The sequence below is a fragment of the Siphateles boraxobius genome, unplaced genomic scaffold, assembly GCF_051911475.1.
Source record: "Siphateles boraxobius isolate OS27281-9 unplaced genomic scaffold, OSU_SipBor_1 130, whole genome shotgun sequence".
NCBI classification, from domain to species: Eukaryota; Metazoa; Chordata; class Actinopteri; order Cypriniformes; family Leuciscidae; genus Siphateles; species Siphateles boraxobius.
In genome coordinates, this window is record NW_027508734.1 from 21,315,546 (window position 1) to 21,335,782 (window position 20,237).

General features: G+C 36.9%; 1 protein-coding gene across 19 annotated transcripts in view; it reads left to right on the forward strand.

The window, feature by feature from the left end:
• tjp1a (tight junction protein 1a) overlaps positions 1 to 20,237 on the forward strand; it is a 134,636-nt gene that overhangs the window by 94,404 nt on the left and 19,995 nt on the right. For 11 of the 19 annotated variants that reach the window (XM_077228625.1, XM_077228617.1, XM_077228620.1 and 8 more), the window contains 9 exons: positions 1,195 to 1,360; positions 1,544 to 1,679; positions 12,420 to 12,550; positions 13,860 to 13,965; positions 14,154 to 14,304; positions 15,415 to 15,523; positions 17,518 to 17,737; positions 18,386 to 18,570; positions 19,069 to 19,164. In XM_077228625.1, the coding sequence (XP_077084740.1) occupies positions 1,195 to 1,360; positions 1,544 to 1,679; positions 12,420 to 12,550; positions 13,860 to 13,965; positions 14,154 to 14,304; positions 15,415 to 15,523; positions 17,518 to 17,737; positions 18,386 to 18,570; positions 19,069 to 19,164 (1,300 nt within the window). Of the gene's footprint in view, positions 1 to 1,194; positions 1,361 to 1,543; positions 1,680 to 12,419; positions 12,551 to 13,859; positions 13,966 to 14,153; positions 14,305 to 15,414; positions 15,524 to 17,517; positions 17,738 to 18,385; positions 18,571 to 19,068; positions 19,165 to 19,371; positions 19,399 to 20,237 lie in introns of all 19 variants that reach the window. The other 8 variants (XM_077228616.1, XM_077228618.1, XM_077228619.1 and 5 more) reach the window with 1 other exon arrangement.

The following is a 20,237-nucleotide window of genomic DNA, read 5'->3' on the forward strand; positions in this document are numbered from 1 at the left end:
TATGGTATTTTTGATTGAATAAATGCTGACTTGGTGACTATAAGAGATTTCTCAAATACAATAAAATATCTTGCCAACCCCAAACTTTTGAATGTTAGAGTACATGATGTGTTTATTTTTGTCAAAGGCAGTTGTGGCCTAATGGTTTGAGAGTCGGACTTGTAACCCGAAGGTCACGGGTTCGAGTCTCAGCGCTCTCTTCCACTCTCATTACCCACAGCTGAGGTGCCCTTGAGCAAGGCACCTAACCTCCAATCGTTCCCCGGGCGCTGCAGCAAAAAAGGCTGCCCACTGCTCCGAGTGTGTTTTCATTGTGTGTGTGTGTTCACTATTGTGTATGTGCACTTGAATGCAGGGCACAAATTCCATTTTTTTATTTTTTTCGCTTTATTTACCTATTGCTATCTGCAGGGCTCAGCACTAAGTGTGTGTGTGTGTGTGTTTGTTTTTATTATTTATAATTTTAAAAAGGCATGCAACATTCTTCATTCTTTCAAACAGACATATTTATTTGTATAAATGAAATATAGATTAATCCTTAATAAAGCTATCAAAGTTATTCAGTCAAGAAAATTTAGTGATTTTCTTTTGTTGTTTAATTAACATTAATAATGGACAGCCGCAGGTTTATTAGACTGTTTTTACTTTAAGGCCAAATGCACGGATCCAATAAACTGAAACACATCCGATACACGTTTACATTCACTTGCGCTGTGAGAGGCGGGTTTCTGTGTGCGTACAGAAAACAGGACTGAACTGAATTGAGCTCTCTTTCGCGTCATCATGCTTTTTCAGATTTATGCATATGTCTGCCCTTCTCTTTCTCCCACACGTTAACATTTTGTAACATTTTATGAGACAAGTAGCAAGTGTATGCCAACTTACGTATATCCCGCCGGGTAGATCAGCTCATTACAATTCAAACTTCCTAAATCGTCCCTAACATTTTCCTCTTGTTTTTATTCATTGACAAAAATGTCAATAGATTTTCATTATAGTTTTTGTCATTGAAAACTTTTTTTTAATTTAGTTTTATTTAGTCTTTATTTAGTCTTGTTTTCGTGAATGAAAAAATGTTATTGATGAAAATTAAGACAAATTATTCGTCAACGAATTTAACACTGTACTTTACAAAATACCAGACGTATACAGCCATAGTGTGTTTGAAAATGGTGTTCTCTCCTCTCAATATAGATCAATGGCACAGTGACTGAGAACCTGTCTTTGATAGACGCAAAGAAACTTATAGAGCGATCGAAAGGCAAGCTGAAGATGGTGGTGCAGAGAGATGAGAGGGCGACACTCCTCAACATTCCAGATTTGGACAATAGCATTCCCTCCGCTAATTCAGACAGAGATGGTGAGATTGTATATGTTAAACATGTAAATCTGAAATTGCAACTTTAAATTTTGTATTATGTTTGTTACATGGTTTTCTTGTCCATTTTCTTTTCTTTTTTTCTTGTAGGATTTTTTGCCATTTTCTAAAAGAAAGTCAACTTTGGCTAACTTGATACTTAAAAATCATGATTTGTTTTAACAGACATTTCAGAAATTCATTCACTGGCATCAGATCATTCCCATGAGCGCACCCGTCGCAGTAGATCCCGTTCCCCTGACAAACGCTCTGAGCCCTCTGACATCTCCGGCCACTCTCCGCAGCAGATGAGTAACGGCAGGTAAGAGGCATCTGAAATGCTTACATTAACCAAATAAAACCCCCCTCAAGTATCAAATATCCTGCAACATTCTATAAAGGAGTATTTTTCACTCAAGACCCTTAATTCAAACCCTTTTTATCCTCATCCCGGTTCCCTAATTTAGGGAGATCAACATATACCATTTGGTCCTCCGGTATAGCTCGAGCAGTAAGGCTACATCATTCTGGTTACTGTCAGTATCAGGTTTCACGGTGTCCTCACCCCTGAGCTTGTGTCCAGTGTCATTAATAATGTATGAAGCAGAATAATTAGTGAAGCAGATAGGTCTGATTTGCACACTTAAAGATTTGCTCTAACAAATACACCTATAATTTTTTTGTATTTGCATGAAATTTATTATTTCGTTTCATTTTGGGTGCACTCACATGAGAGTGTAAGTGTTGGTCATGGTGCAGTGAGCTGGCTGACTGTAACCCAGTTTGACACTACAGTAGAGCTGAGCTCATGCACTTTAGACGTGTGCACTGAGAAGTGTTGACACTGTGGTCTGATGGTTTCTTTCAGTGTTGTTTGTCTGTGTGTGTTTGTGTAAGAGACAATTAAGGACAAGAATCAGTGTGTTTGTATATGGATAACTGTTCTATGTTGCTACAGACCAGTAAAGGCCACAAAAGTTTAGATACATGGCAGATATGAAGATTGTCTCATAACCTATCATGGTATGTGGTAATATATGTGGTGATATATACAATGCACCGACATTTCAAGACCCAAAAATATTTGTCCGAAACTGCAGGAAAAAAAAGAAGTTTTGAAGGGCCAAAATTATTGACTAGAACAGTTAGGGCTTCTCTGATATAAAGTGTTTTGAGTGTGCCAGCATCTATTGTGGGCACATAATGTGAATAAGCTACAACAAGTACACATGTAGTCTGGATTCCACTAATATAATGTATTTGCAAAAAATTGTTTTTACATTGCTTCAACTCATCAAAATAATTGAAGCCATTTTAAACTTTCTTTTTTAAGTTATACAAGATTCAACTCATTTTTATTTTTTAAATTTAATTTGAAATGTCTTACATAGCCAAGTTGATTGTACTTAAAATTAAGTACTCTTAACTAATTTGATTAAATAAATAAATAAATAATCGGATTCATTTACAATTTTATACTTCATCATTATACTTAATCATTATATCATTAACAGTAGCAATGGCATTATGTAATGGTATTTTTGCGGACACTGTGGTTACTGTGGTACATTTTTGTAATAGGAGTGTAAATCGGACAGTTTGTCACGATACTATACAATATTGATTCTCTCAGCTAACGATACGATATTTGTGATACCTCAAAAAAAATGTATTTTTGATTGAATCGATTGATTTATCAATATTTAGATTTTATGTGCCAAGTTTACACAACCAGTTACATTTTTATTAACTCACAAATGCAACCAAAATATTAAACATTAACTTTTTATTGAACTCTTTGAATATTGCACACCCTCTCCCAATTATTTACAACAGAAGAGTCCATTTGCAAAAACAGATAACTCTGTTCTTGTTCAATTTCGCAAGTGTAAGTAATATTTAAAACGAAATCATCTGCTGTTTTATTGATAAGTAATAATAACTTTAAAATATCCAGGTAACTCACAAAATTAATGTTCATTGAAAGTATGTTTTTTTATGTATTAAAAGTTTGTTTTTTAGCAAAAGCAGATAACTCCACATTTCATGTTTCAGAGTTAAACAAAACCAAGTAATTGCTATGATATATAATAAAACACTTGGTTAATCTTTGTAATGTAAATCTCCAGCTGACATAGACGCCTGAAAACTTTGTTGTTGTGATTAGCGTACACGCAATACAGGGAGCTTTTCCCTCACCACTAACGTGCTGCTTTAGCAAGGTTGCGTGAAAAAGATTCAGTTTTAAGATATCACTGGTTCATCAAGTTCGTTGAAATTATCCATCCTCAAACACTTTTAGTCAGCTTTGACTAAAGTCAGCTTTTGACTCCTCTCAGCTAGCGTGTCTTATCGAAGTGACTAGCAGCCTTGTCACCTGACGATTCGCTAAAACGGACTTTTCGAGACGTGTTCACAAACACCAAGGGGGCTTGTTGGTTTCTGCTGTAAAACATGAACTGTGATGCCTTGACTGTGAACAATTCCGGCTTTTGTGACAAAACGTGCTTAGGGTTCAGTCAATCTTGTCAGGCGTTTATTTTAGATTGGGAGATTAACGTTACAAAGACACACCAGCAGACAGTATGGTAAGTAAACAAAAATGCGCGCTTTGGCAGAAATGCGTAGACGGACATTACGTGAGGATGTGGAGAGTGTCAAAATAAAGGTACCTTATATCGATATTTTACGTGTAGCAATCGATGCATCGTATTGTTAGACGTTTGATCAATGCATCGATTCATATCGATGTATTGTTACACCCCTATTTTGTAAGTGGTAGAAGGGGGCCAGAGGAAATCTTGAGAGAGGACAAGTGGAGAATGTAAAACAAGTTGAAGTCAGAAAGAAAGGGCACAAGATGGTTTTTATAGGAACTGCGAGTATGTAAAGACACAGGGATGAAAAGGATGACAATGCCACAAGGTACCAATCCTTTCCCAGGGGACTAGCCATCCTTCCTGCCATTAAAGCAGCTGCTCTCTATATCCCACATCTCCACTCTGCTGCAGGCTGTATTTTAATGAAATTTCACACCTCGTGTCCTCACACATCCTCCACCTGTCTGTCTAGAGCTGCGTCTCACATAATATCTGAACTCAGGTTACACCTCATTATCGGCTCCCTCACCTCAACAAGACACTGATGCCTTTTATGTTTCAGAATTTCCACAGCAGAAGCAATTTTTGTGTGTGTGAGATGTATGTAGTCTGCCTTTACTTTGCATTTGTAGACATTTGTGGCAAGTAGTTGAAGAATCAATCTCCTCTGAATGAATATGAAAGTACTAGAGCTAAAGTCTATTCGGTTTTCATGTCAAAAACATTTTCTAGCACATTTCACATTGTTCCAAAGCAGCTTTGCAAAGAATAGTAAGGTGCCTTAAGAAACCCATTGAGTAAGCCAAAGGTGACAATGGCAAGAAAAACTCTCTAAGATGAGTAAAAAACCTTGGGTGAAACCAAGACTTTTTGGGCTGGCACAGATTTATACTAAACCTACACTGCCTTGTTTTTCTTTTAAGGAAGGAATGTATACTTTTGTTCAGCAAGGATGCAAAGATATTTATCAAATTAAAAAAGAGCTCTATTTCATTTAAATGCTGTTCTATTGAACTTTCTATTCACAAAAGAATCCTGAAAAAAGTATCACATTTTCACAAATATATTTAGCAGGACAATTGTTTTCAACATGGATAATAATAAAAGCTGTTTATTCAGCATATTCGTTTCAGTGTCACATTATCTTTCTGAAATCGGAGGAATGGCAGCTTAAAATACACCTTTGCCACCACAGGAATAAATTGCATTTTAAAATGATTAAAATAGAAGTTATTATACATTTTAATATTTCACAGTTAAAATCTTACCAACCCCAAACTTTTTACTAGTAGTGTACGTAATATATTAACTGACTGTTGACTCTCTTGACTGTCTGGATGATTAACAGTGGAAATGCTCTTGGGTTTTACTAAAAAACTGATGGCCTAAAAAGCTGTTTACTGGGCTTGGACTGCTAGGTTCAGAGGCATTTTGGTGGATGATGAACATGTTTGTCAGTGAGCCAGGTTAATATCTCAGAGCCATGCATCACTCACTCACCACTGAATAACTGCTCTGTCTCTACACAGGCTGGCGGGCTCTTTTCTCACCAGAATGCTCCCGCTGTAAGTGCTGTGCTCTGTAGTCTGTAAACAGTGGATAATATTTGTAGATGGAGTCTGAGTGCATGAATATTAGTTTTTTTGTGCATTTTGTCATTGTTTTATATTGTGTGGATGTTGTGTTCTATATAGATGATTTAGGATTTGCACTTTAATGCATTTGATGTGGTGCATTAATATGTGCTTGTAGAGAAATCAGCATGCTTTTTTTCACATTGAGCTGGTAGTGCAGAGGCAACTAGCTCTGTATGTATGAGTGTGTGTTTGTGGAAACTGCCCGTGGGTGTCAAGGCTGTTATGCAGAAATGGGCCTGAATTAATTTTCCTGCATGTGTGTTCATTAACCTTGGCACAGAAGAGACGGCACAATTCCCTCTGAAATTTGCATCACCAGATGGGTTTTTCCTCACAGAACAAGGCACAGAGATACTCTCTCTCCCCTCTGTCTGAGCCATCAGCTTTTTAATCTCTCTCCTCTACACATGGTTTCTCAAGACCACTCAAGTGTGTTGTTTCAGTGTTGTCTTAATTTAGGGTAGGCAAGTATATTTATATAGCACATTTCATTCACAATGGTAATTCAAAGTGCTTTATATAAGCATATAGAAATTTAAAACTTATATTTAAAACTGCATGCATGGGGAAAGAAAGGTGAACCTAAAATGTGTCAGTTAAATGGATTAAATTAATTAAAATGAATAAAAAGGATGTAAAAATAAAAAGACAAATTAAATATTAATAAATAAAATAATTAATTAGTATGTATATATTTGTATATTATATATATTTGTGTGTAAAATAATGTACCATATTATTGCCTAATTTCAGAACTAGATGTGGCTATTTTTTTATTAATTATTATATATATTTTTTTATTAATTTCAAATCTTGAAGCTGGATTAAGCTGCTAGTGGCGTAATAATTTACGTGTTTGTAATGAACTATCTGTATTTCTTGCTGACTCAAACCTAGTGATAAATAAATATGATCATTTATTTGCATGGTGTTAAGGGGTTTGTTTATATAGGGGTTCATTTTCTTTTCTGAAATGTGCAGGGAGACAAATGGCCTTATTGGAATGGAAAGACATGTCAGTGAGATTCTAATAGGTCACATGAGAAAGAAATGCAGAATGAAGTGAGCAGAGTGCAGATATGTTAGTGCAGAGAAAACCAACAGAGCAAAAGGAGAGCCTGGGATTTATCTAGGCATTTGTGTGTGTCAGCACATATTTGTGCATGTCCAGGGCCTCAAAGATTTAAAGCCAGGTTCACACTGTATGTTTTTGGCCACGATATGGCCGTCTGAGACACATTTTGAGAATCCTAAAATTCTTCTGATCCTAGGCCAAAATCTGATGTCTATGAACACTTGTTTGCCATGTTCTCAGATGGCCGTTGCGATACTATTTCATCTCTGCTGAAATTCTGTCAAGTTTGAGAAAATTTTATGTACAGTCCTTTAGTGTAACTTCTCCTACGGCAACTGTCAAATCAAAAACCAGTAGCAGCGCAGAACCTGATGACGCAATTAGTGAGACAACGACAAACCACCACTCGCTCCACACACATGGTCTTTGTTTCTTCTTTTCAAAACAAGCCCTGATCAAAATTAATGCTAGAGATTGTTTTAGTTTGCTAGCCACCATTTCAATCCAGCATTTAAATGCAGCTCAGTTATTAAACATGTTACGGATTGATGATTTAAAACTCTGCACAAGTTTTTTTGAATGCTTCTGTTTTAAACGTGTCTTGACTGCTGTACAGTCTGATATTTAAGGACAACTGAGATCATACAGTGTGACATGGCTTACAGCGGGGATCATGTTCATACAGTCTGACAAGCAACAGTCGTAAAGGACTATTATAAATTGTACATAGTACAATAAGACAAAGTACATTGCCAACAACGGTTCTCTTTTTCATTTTCATCTCTTGGCTTTTACTGATTCAGCCAATGCTAATTGCTAATATCAATGCTAATTGCATTCATCAAAGACTAAATTTCATGTTTTGGGAGTGGTCTGTTTCCTGTCTGAGTCATTCTGTACCAACCAGAGTCATGTGACTAAAGTTCTAGAGGGCAGTCTAGATCCTGAACTCGTTAAATGCTTCTCCAGCTTTCTTTGTCTGTAAAAAAATATATAATGTAAAAATTCAAAAGTCTGAATGTGCAACAAAGAGTATTTGTGATGCATCAAAGCATTTAAAATATCTGATAGTTCTGCAAGAGTTCATTTACCGTTTTAAAAGAAGCTCTAGTGTCTGTCCTAGTTTTAAGCAAGAGAAAAATTATACAGTCTGACCTAAAGCACTGGCATCTGGTGCTGTCTAATGAGCAATCATTATCTCTGCTTTTTGTTTTTTTGTGATCCTTTTCTTTTGTTTACATTCAGCATTGTTTTCTCCTGAGGAGATCCTCATATTCATGTGGAGCAAATATAATGTCTGATGTTCTGAGAAATGTCCACACATAATAACCAAATTCACGTGCACAGTTTCTGAAATGTCACCAAATGCAAGTGCTTTATCTGTTATTGACTTGTCCCACAGACATGCTAACACTGCAAAAATCCCAGCAGCCCAATAATGTCACTGGTAACCAGGGGTTAACTGGGATTTCGGAGGCGTGGGAACCCCAAAAATTCACAAAAGTAATTCTATGAATACATAGTAGTATTATAGTATTGTCGTCAGAACATCCCGTGAAATAAAAATAATTAATATCTAATATCTATTAATTGGACTATATAATTAATGAAACATTTTTTTTCTTTAAGATAAATCCCTTAAACTGATATATAACAACCCTTTAGATTTGATTTGTCTGCTATTATGCTAATATATATATATATATATATATATATATATATATATATATATATATATATTATTTTTTTTTATTATTATTTTTAATTTAATAAAAATCAAATGACAGCTGAGTCAAGTTTAACTTCTGGCCCCATGAAGTGACACAATCTCATCATCCTGTACCTCAGGGATGGGGAACATTGGTCCTGGGGTGCTGCTGTCCAGAGTTTAGCTCCAACTCTGATGAAAAACTCATCTGCCTGTAGCCTTAGTGATCCTGAAGACATTGGGTCTCATTTACGAAGCATACATACGGACAACATACATACGTGAATTATGTGTACAAACGATTTTAAGAACAAATCACGATTCACCAAAATGTTGTAATAAAATGTTTTCTACATTTACAAAAAAACAACTGTAACCACACGTTAGCAAAAAGCACTTTGGCTACACTGTATCTAGGGCTGTCACGATAACCGCAATATTGCAGTACCGCGCTACTGACAGGCAAACCGCAGAGGAATGCAAGTAACCGCAGCAACCGCGAACCGCGTTTTCTTTTTTCATAAGGCCACCCTTCGTGGTTCGTACCATGTGTATTGAATGTGAAATAAGTTAATAATGATAACAAGACTCTTTATCATGGTGATTTGTACAGAGGATAAACAGACTGTGAATGTGATGTGATCGACTGAGCGTTTGCGATTACCTGCGTCTGTCTTTGAAGTCAAGTCATGTATATTCGTGAAAAGGTTGCCGTTTGCAAGGAAAGCGAAATATTTGTCGTAGGCTATCATCCTTTTAACGTGTAAGGGTATTTACCATGAATGGCGTCAGCGCTGGTCAGCATTACACAGCGCGAGGAAGCCGTGGGGGGAAAGCAGCGAGTCACGCATTGAATCAATGCCATTGGTCTCTATTAAGTGAAGCATTGCTTCAGCTTTGCCCAAAAGTGAAGCATTGCTGGCCAGCTGAGCCTTGAAAAGTGGAGCTCAAAGTTAAAAAATAATTAACACCTTGTTTCATTACATCTATCATTTAAGGAATCAGCTTTTTTGAACGTTTTCTTTGAATGAACGGTTTAATGACTCACTCAAGTCCGTTGGTGTAGGCTACCAACTGCGCGCTGAGTGACAGCCTTTCAATGCGCAGAGATGGTGTTTAGTTTCAGTTACATTGTTTTTGTGTATGCTGACCACATCAAAACACGTAGCCTATTTATATAGCAACAAATAAATATAAATAAATAAACAAATAAATGGCGGTAAAACCGCATATCACGCTATTGAGCCAGTCAAAATTACCGCAAGGGAAATTCCTTCACCGCGACAGCCCTAACTGTATCTCCTTATAATCGTGTTAACAAGTTATATTTCATCCTAACACGACTATAATTATTATACTATATTACATACTATTTATATATATATATATATATATATATATATATATATACACACATACACACACACACACTATAATTAATCTATTATACTATAACTATACTTAATTATATAATCCATATATAAAATTTTATAATAAAAATATAGCTGCGAGCAGCGATTACGGGCCCAAGCTGGTGGCACCGCAACCCCGGTGCCTTTAGTACCTCATTTAGCATCTTTACCTCATTTAGCATCTTTAATGTATTTTCATCATGTTGAAAAAGTTTGGCGTGAATAAAATAAACTACTTAGGAGGAGTAGCTAAAAACTCTGAAATCCACATTCAAACCAAAATATCTGACTTCCTCTTGGTCGTAGCTAATGACTCTAAATTAGAAAGTTGTCCGGCTCGAAGAGTACAATATACATACCGAGTTTTGTTACTGTAGATAAAACTAACCCCCCCACGTTTGTCAAAAGCATTTAGAAAGTGACACACTTCCTGCTGCCAGTTGGTGGCGCTATAACTTTGACTCACAATAGTCACATCCATGTGATCGGCCTCTTACAGCGAACACACTGCTGAAGTTTCATCAAGATCAGTTAATGTATGCTGAAGTTATAACACACTTCCTGTTTCACGTTTGTCGCCATAATTTAGTTTCCTTGCCACGGCCAAACCGTTCGAGATATCAAAAATCCCATGGCAATTTTTCATCCTCAATGTATTGACTTCATGCTGACCGAGTTTTGTGCCATTTCTTTGAATTCTCTAGGAGAAGTACTTTAAATTCCATTGCATGCGTTTTACAAACAACCCTAAATAGCCGACTTCCTGTTGGGCTGGCGTAAAAAGTAAGAGTATGAAGTATATATGAACCAATGAGATCTATATGTGTACCGAGTTTCATATTCTTACATGCAAGCGTGTTTGATTTATGGACCAAGTTTTCGGACCCCGTTCCAGGGGGCGCTGTCTGGCCCCCTGCCACGCCCGGGTACCATCTTCAGCCCGACCCTGATGGCCGCGGGTTCTGACCCGCGTGCAAAGTTTCAAGAGTTTTCGGGCACGTTAAGGGCCCCAAAAGTGCCCGAATAGTCGTAAGAAAAATAAAAGAGAGAAAAAAATAATAATCCTAAGGAAAACAATAGGGCTCTGAGCCCTTTCAGGGCTTGGGCCCTAATTATTAAATAATACAATCTAATTTAATCTTAAATACATTCCATCATATACAGTTAAAGAGTAAGAAAATCTGCGTTATAGCTTCAGCTGCTAGGTTTCTCTGAATAACGCAGATATACACGTGTGTATACAGCTGGCTAATGAGAGCTCTGTAATCTGGGTCTGTATAAAAATAAAATTATTTAGAGAACTGGTGAGAATGGCACACTTGGTATTGCTCAAGGATTGGGGCGAGAGAGCGCATCTGCAAACAGCGGCAAGTTTGACGAGCGTGACAATTATGGAGATTGTTTGGGTGTGTTTTATGCAAATGACTAACCTTGTGCATGCGGCCGATCCTTTAGAATACTCCAAATTCACTAACATCAGAATGATGTTAAGAACAAATTCATGTTCGTACAAACGTGTTGTGAATGTGCGTACATTTACGAAATAATCAACGCAATTATTAGTGAATCAGACCCACTGATTAGCTTGTGTTTGATGAGGGGTTCAAGCTAAATTCTGCAGGACAGCAACACTCCAGGACCGAAGTTGCCCATCCCTGCCCTACCTTTCACATTGCTACATTCACAATGTACTGGAATACACATTAATGTTTAGAATGTCCCCAAAACACTTTTTCACAACATGCATTGCGCACTCATCAAGAACTACCGAGCTGCCGGCTGCTGCAGGATGCGCATGATGGAGTGACGCGGCAGTGCAGATCCTGCGTCTCTCTATATGTTCAAGTAAATAAATGGGAGTGGGAATTCCTGCATTATTAACGTGGCACTTGCGGAAGTTATTAACATTGTATGCAATACCCACAACCTCGCACCAAATTTCAGGCCCTGTAGATATACATATAATCATCTAGTAAGCAGAAGTCCAAAATTTACCTTAACATGTTTCTTCAAATTAGAAAATGAAATGCAGGTATTTTTAACGATGTGCTTCCACAGCAGCTATAATTAACAGCAGTTACTGTGCCTTGGTTAAAGTTTGCAATGTGAATTATTTATGCAATTACTCTCTCCCTAGCCACATCGGCGGATAAAACTAAAATTAAAACAAACAATGTAACGACCATAGACTGAAGGAAAATAGTAGAGTATAAGTATCAATTACATCACTATATAAGTTATCATCTATATCTTGCACTATATCAGTTACATCAGTATATTAGTTATCATCTATATCCTGCACTATATCAATTACATCAGTATATTAGTTACATCATTTAAAATGTACTCAGGTACAAGTACACCATTTTTAAACTACTCGAAAAAATGTAAATTTTGATAACTATTTAAAGGGACAGAAATTCTGTCATTTACTTACCTCAAGTTGCTCTCAACTTGAAAAATTCATATAGGTTTGGAGCAACTTGAGGTGAGTAAATGATAGATTTTTCCTTTGAGTGTGAACTGTCCCTTTAATTACAGTAACGTGTATTTGTTACTTCACACCCCTGCTTGTAAGCAGAGATCAGATCAGACTCAGTATGTGACTGTGCTGCTGTGTGTGTCTATAGCCACAGGAGTCGTGAGGAAGAGCGCATCTCTAAACCAGCGGCTGTATCCACTCCAGTGAAGATGGCTGAGGATGCACTTCTGGCACCGTCTGTAGATCAGCCCGGAGACAAACAGATCCCTCCACTGCCAGGTCGGGACTTTCACCTCCAGACTATCAGCTGTCTTCTGTCTTTCTTTCTGCTCTTCCACTTTCTTATCTCCCCAGTCCAGTGGCGTGTGGCAGACTTCTTAAATAAGGCAGTCACCTCTCCCTGTTTTTTTCCTTTTAGTTTAATGTGAATTCATGTTGCATTTCAATGTGATGTTTACAGAGCCCTGCACATGAGATGCGGACAAAAATATATGTCATGGCCACAAATTAAGAATTAATTATCTTGTTTTAGTAAATCGTGGCCACCTTTTACTAATTTGTTCACTCTTTTTGGTTAAGTCGTGATCACAAATTAAGAATCTGTTCCCACAATTTTGTTCATTCCCTTGTTTTAGTAAATCATGGCCATGTTGAACTAATTTGTTTCCTTGTGTTGATTTAACTAAATGATGGGAATGAATTACTACAACATGTCCCCAATTTAGTAAATCAAGGGAACAAATTATTATATCGTGCACACAATTTGCTTACTAAAGTTGTGGAAACGAATTGTCAATTTGTGGCCATGATATACATATTTATTTTGTCATGTTGTGGGGCTCTGTAGATGTATACTCAGTTTCCAAGTTAAAGGCACATGGAACATAATTTACCCAACACAATGATCAAGCAACCAAACCAATACTACAATATTATGTTTGTTTAAATAATATAATATTAACATACTATTAATGAGTAAAATGTACAACAAAAAAAATTTGTACAAAAAATTCACATTACTCCTAAAAATGTAATAGCTAGAATAATACAGTACAACACATATTTGTATATCTTTTACATAGTACTACAAACACTGTAATTAGTGCATAAATTTCCACTGATTTGACCCATTCAGTCTAGTTTGCGGACTGATTGCAAACATGATAGTCAGGTATTATGGCTTTGACAGAGTAGACAATGCAAACAATTCGTACTGTTATACTGTTTTTAACATGACTTTTCAACTATATTTCACAGTGAGGCAAAATCAAATAGTGATACAATAGTGTGTAAACAATGTTTAGGTTTTTTTTTTGTACTGTTATTTTCTTGTTTATTTTTTAATTTTTTCGCAGAGTCTCCCTCACCCTCCTAATCCCACTCCCATGTTTCCACTGATGAAAATCAGACCTGTCCTCTTCTATTTGTTTCTCTATACTTTGCTACTGTTTACTGCATCCTGATCTGGAATGCCCAGATCTGATCTTGCTTTTTGGTCTGATTAATAACCAAAGAGTATGTATGTTGTAAAAGAACTGTGTTTATTGATGTACATCATCATCAAAATCTAACAGAGATGTGTGTTTAGAGCCAAAACCAGTGTATGCACAACCTGGCCAACCTGATGTTGATCTGCCAGTCAGCCCCTCTGATGCCCCTGTGCCTAGTGTCGCCCATGATGACAGCATCCTTCGGTCAGTGATGTTGCATAATCTGTACTCATGTCATATTTCCACTTGCCCTTTCTAGTGATTTACTAGCCAAGTAAGCTTTCTGTATTATCGTACAGATACACAGGTGCAAATCATTTGAAGCCACACACAGCACAAACAATGCCATTTAAGTCCATGAAAAATTGACCTAGTTTTATTCTGTTTACCAGGCCTAGTATGAAGCTGGTGAAGTTTAGGAAAGGAGAAAGCGTAGGACTGAGACTGGCAGGAGGAAATGATGTGGGGATATTTGTGGCTGGTGTGCTGGAGGACAGTCCTGCTGCTAAGGAAGGCCTGGAGGAGGGAGACCAGATACTCAGGGTGAGGATCTTATTTTACGTTTACGTCTTTTAGAGCTTTATAGTGAGGTCTTACAACATGGATCTAGCATAAATTTAAAGAACGTGCACTAAATTTGACCATAAATATAAATATGCTCTTAATAATATTCTGTCCCTCCTAGTGTTTGTTTGGTTACAGGTGAAGTCTGTATACTTTTGTTAAAAATTAAAATTCATCTTTTGTTAAAATTAAATGGTTAATAGTTCAAAATAAATTGTGTGTGTGTGTGTGTGTTTTTTATCAAAAATTTTAACAAAAGATGTTATTTAATTGCAACTAGTGGCATTTCTTGTGTAAACATCAAATATTTAGCAGATACAGTAGCATACTTTATCTTATCTGAGAAAGCTAGTCCTAAGAAAGCATGTGTTTGATTGTTTTGCTACTGAACATCTGTTGTTGACTAATCTCTGTACTGTAACACTGTGTAACATCCCACTTTTTCTCAGGAAAATATGAAGACACTGTGTGACCCCTGTGGCTGTGGGCAAAAATAATCATGACATACTCCTGCTCTGACTCAGTGCCTGTCTCTCCTCTGTTTTCAGCTTTCCTTTGTTTAGCCTTCGGCTCTACAATGACACTCATTGTTTAACTCAAGCCTCCAGTAGTCTTACACTATTGTCAGTTGCTATGTGTAATACAGTGAGTCTAAGTCAGGCTCATTTAGGCTTGTTTATCACCGAGCACATTTTAATTATACATAGACAGCTTTGTGTCTCTCCCACATTAGTCCCAGAGCAGGTCGTCACAGTGTCCGTACACAAACATGTATGAAAGTTCCCATTCCTGCTTCACAAACACACACTCCTTAGATTCCAGGTCCTGCCTCACAGCGAAACTTCCAGCTCATTGTTTTTCCCTTTCCATTTTGTCAAGGGTGACTCCACGTTCACCTCAACTCTTTTTTTTCTCCCTGAGATTGTGACTTTAAGATAAAGTAGAAATACAGAACAAGTTTGTTCTTTTTTTCTCTCTCTCTGCTTCTCTTTATTTCTCTTTCTACTGTCAATAAACAGTGTATTGTTAAGTTACAGCACCGCAGAGATCTAAAGCCTGTTTTCTTCTTGCACTCCCTACTGTTCGTAGGTTAACAATGTTGACTTTGCAAACATCATTCGTGAGGAAGCAGTGCTGTTCCTGCTGGATCTTCCCAGAGGTGAAGAGGTCACCATCCTGGCTCAGAAGAAGAAAGATGGTAAGCAGATGGATACGGCTTTCATGTATTATGTTGGCCTATGATCACTTATTACATGGTTCACAGATAATATTCGAAAGCCCTCCATTCTAAGTTAATATGTACCTCTGGTACTTCTGTTGTAATAAAAATTATGCTATTTTGTTAATTAATAATAAATATAACTAAATAAATATAATTTAATACATATATAACTAAATTTGAAGACTTATTTGTGCCCTCCAGTCTGCTGACTGTGCGCATACCTCCCCAAACTGACGAGGCGTTTATACTTGATGTGCTCACCATTGTACTATTCTTTGAAAGGACAGGGAGTAAATGTCCTCAATGAGAAGTAAAGTAGACGTGGCAATACACCTTCGCACTCGTTTGGATGCGGCGGGTATAAGCCAAGCTTTAGTTGGCCCTGCCCCCCAGGTCGAAAACCACTGCTCTAGAATATTTAATTCTGACTGGTCAGTTGCAGCATTTTGCGGTCAAATGTCTTCTGTGATCAAAAATCTTTCAGTAATAATTGCTAAAATGACTGATCTTGATTTCTCACATAGCTGCGCTACTATCGTGTCACATATAACTCTAGCCTTTTTCTTCTCACATAAAAAATGAAAATCAATTTCTTTGGTTAGTACTTCTGTAATAAGTGGGAAGCGATACAGGCAGATGGTTATTAAGGGTTATCATTGTCACCATGTTTGGTTTTATTTTGTAATGATGACCACTTAAATAAATACTTGTATAACTTACCCTATTGTTTAGTTAGGTAAGATTCAATCATTCATACTAAGAAAGATATTTAGTGTTATTATAAATCTGTTCCTCATGACTTCCTGTTGACCATCTCTAGGGGTGGGCGATATCTCGATATTTAAAATATATCGAGATATTTTTAAACACGATATGGATTTTGACATATCATATATATCGATATATTGTTCATATTTAATTCTGATTTCGCCACTTTGCTTGTTTGCCTTCTCTGTGCTGTGCTCGCCCCCGCCTCCTTGTTTTTGTTCCCCCTCCCCTCGCGTGCACTGTTGCCAACTTAGCACCTTTTTCGCTATTTTAGCGACTTTTCAGACCCCTTTAGCGATTTTTTTTTCAAAAAAGCGACTAGTGACAAATCTAGCGACTTTTTAGACAAACCTCAGTAACCTCCAGATGTTGCCACTAGTACTGTTCTGCGAGCGCAAGCTCTTGCTTTCTCCCTGCCGTCACTCTCTCTAACTGCGTCTACCTTGTTCAGTGAATGGCTGAGACGAGCAGCAGCACATTCATGTGTTGAGCGCGCGCCAGTTTTTTTGTTTTTCCACGGACTTGTCACTTATCTGCTTCTCTTTTGTTTTATATTTAAAGTTTTGTTTGACCATTTTAATTTCCTTTCTTTTGCTTATTACTTGTAATACTCACTATCACATTGCTTTCACCCAGTTCCCAAACTCTCTCAATTCAGTTAATTTTACACATATAAAAAAATGTAGTCATTCACTATATCATAGCTACTTGTTCTATTGTCTGACAAAAATAATATAGGAAATGAGAACAGCTTTATTGGACATTCGGCGACGGCTATATTATATTATATTATATTAAAATACAGAATGTGAGCATGAATTTAGAGAGAAAACACATTATGCAGGCAGAAGCACTTTGTTCCTAATTGCACTGCCTACCTTGAGTTGAGTTGTTTCATTTTTGAATGAAAAGAAGGCAATATGTATTTTTTCTTCCTTTATTTCACAGTTAAATTATTATTTTTGTATGTCGCAGAAGTACTTTATTCCTACATGAACTGCCTACCTCTTTGCAGTTCAATAAAAAAAAGACTGTGGTATTTGGCATATTTGTTTTTGCAGTAGTATTTTTTTTGGGGTTATTTTTCCTGTAAAGATATCGAGATATATATCGTATATCGAGATCTAGCAAAATATATCGAGATATATTTTTTGGTCCATATCGCCCAGCCCTAACCATCTCATTTATATCCTGTCCTCCAGTCTACCGGCGAATAGTGGAGTCTGATGTGGGCGACTCCTTCTACATCAGAACACACTTTGAGTATGAGAAAGAGTCTCCTTACGGGCTGAGCTTTAATAAGGGAGAGGTGTTCAGAGTGGTGGACACCCTCTACAATGGAAAACTGGGCTCCTGGCTGGCCATCCGCATCGGGAAGAACCACCAGGAGGTGGAAAGAGGCATCATTCCCAACAAGAACAGGTAACCACTCAGTAACCAGTACACAAATAGTACATAGTTTAGTAGATCATATATAGATCACTTTAAAATACCTTTTTTTTCTTTATCTTGTGTAATGCATGATTAACTATATGCACGTTTGTGATGCTAGAAAGAATTGGAATGTGGTTAATCTAAGTTAACTTTTTTTTCTTATTCATATGGTTGAATTGGATCATTGAAGGTCGTCAGCAGCAAAGACATCGATTAATAAAGCGAGATTAATACACATAGCATATTTGTGTTATTTAACATCTAAATATTCAGCGTTTGCATTTCACTGTTTTTATTCATTTTGAGGAATCCTGAATCTGTTTTTGTGCAAGTGAGATGAGTTACAATAATTAACTACAATAACCATCATGTTTAACCAGCGCACACGCTTCTGCAACTTTACTCATGATTTCTCTCAATGTGGGGACAAGAGAGGTGTTATAAGTCAATAAATGAAAATGAAAACATTAATGAAAAAGTAACTCCAATATTTTGTTGTAAATTGAAGTAATGTGTTACTTTACTAGTTACTTAAAAGTAAAGTAAACCGATTGCATAACTCTCCTTACTAATAATGCCGTACTCCCAACACTGCTTCTAACTAAAGCTGACCTTGTTTTGCCGCCTTCTCTTCAGGGCAGAGCAGTTATCAAGCGTACAGTACACACTCCCCAAAACTGCAGGCGGTGACCGAGCTGACTTCTGGAGATTCAGAGGTCTACGTACTTCAAAGAGGAACCTGCGGAAGAGTAGAGAAGATTTGTCAGCTCAGCCTGTTCAGACCAAGTTCCCTGCTTATGAAAGGGTGGTTCTTAGAGAGGGTATGTACTGTATGTATTTATGCATGTTAGATAAGGACACACAATGTATCAGTTTCATATGTTATCAGCTGATGTTTTAAAAAGTACTTTTACTATTTTTTTTATCGGTATCAATATTGTATACTCTTCAGCTGATATTGGTGTTTAATTGTGAATGTTCATTAATACATTTAAATAACATTTTCCATCATATAATGCTCATTTACATTAATATTTAATAAAACTGTTAAATGTAATCTTTAGCAATTCTCATTTTCAATCAACAATCTCCCTTAGCAATCTCCATTTTTCATACTGTACATTATAATATTTTCATGCCTAAATTCTTGTATATATTATTCATTACATATTTATTACGTATTTTTGCATGTAAAGTGATTGATGTAAGTTATGTAGAAATAATAAAATTGTAATATTGGTCATTCAGTAATCTGAAAATAGCTATATTTCTGTTTTGTTTAAACTAAAGCAGAGATGTTTTTTTCTATTTCGTTTTAGCTGGGTTCCTGAGACCGGTTGTGATCTTCGGGCCAATCGCAGACGTGGCACGAGACAAACTGGGGAGAGAGGTGCCTGACCTGTTCGAGCTTGCAAGTGAGTGTCCATTTGTTAACACACATCCCTAGATAAGACACAGCGCTTCAGTTTTCTAATCCACCTACCTGTGCAGCATACTTGAGCAATTACAGCTGTCCTGCTCTCCAGTGTCAGTAGCGCATTTAAAATTCAGCTTGTAAACTGATTCCTTGAGTAGCCACTGGCTTTATTTACATAACATGTATGACTGTATTTGCTTTTCAGAGACACAGCACCCAGATGGAAGGGAAAGTACGTTGCATACAGTAGTCACATCAGCTCACTCCATCAGTAACCATAGTTACTAGAGGCTGTGCATTATTATGGCATCCCTTATTTTAGTTACACCAAATCGACACTGCTTGAAATGGTAATGAGAAATAATCCAAGGTGTGTTCATGCTATCGACAGCTCCAAACCCCCCTCCCCAACCCTTCAGTCATGCTTGAGAGGAGATAAAGGCACATTGCTCATTGATTTCCCCCATCCCAAGCACCTGCTTCCTGTGTTATTTTGTGATACTTTGGGCTTTTTTCTTTTTCTTTTTTGCTGAAAAGACTTTCTGTAGTTGCTGCTTTTTCAGAGCCATGATATAGAAAAGGATACAGATGTAGGTCTACAGATGCTGTCTTAAAGGGGTAGTTCACTCAAAAATAAAAAATTGTCATTGTTTATTTACCATTGGACCCTATTGACTTTCACTGTGTGAAAAAAAAAAAACCTTTTGGTTTTTGAACAACATTAGGATGTTGACGGTATTTAAATTTTTGGGTGAACTTATCACATTATATAATTTATCAATGTCAGGAGCCACCAATGTCTACTAAAGTTTAAAGCACACTTACTTCACTATGTAATGACCTTCTGGTTTCACTCTGTAATGTCAAACGTTCTTCAGACATTCCAGACCCTTCTCAGTCACTGTGGTGTACAGATTCTCCTATTCCCTCCTCTTTATATAATGAATATTTATATTTTCAAATCAATAGTTAATCAAAATGCACCACATTGGTGTTACACGTATGGGACATTTGAACAGTCTGCAGGTGCTCATATTGTGTATGCGGGCGCATGTGCACATCCATGTTGAA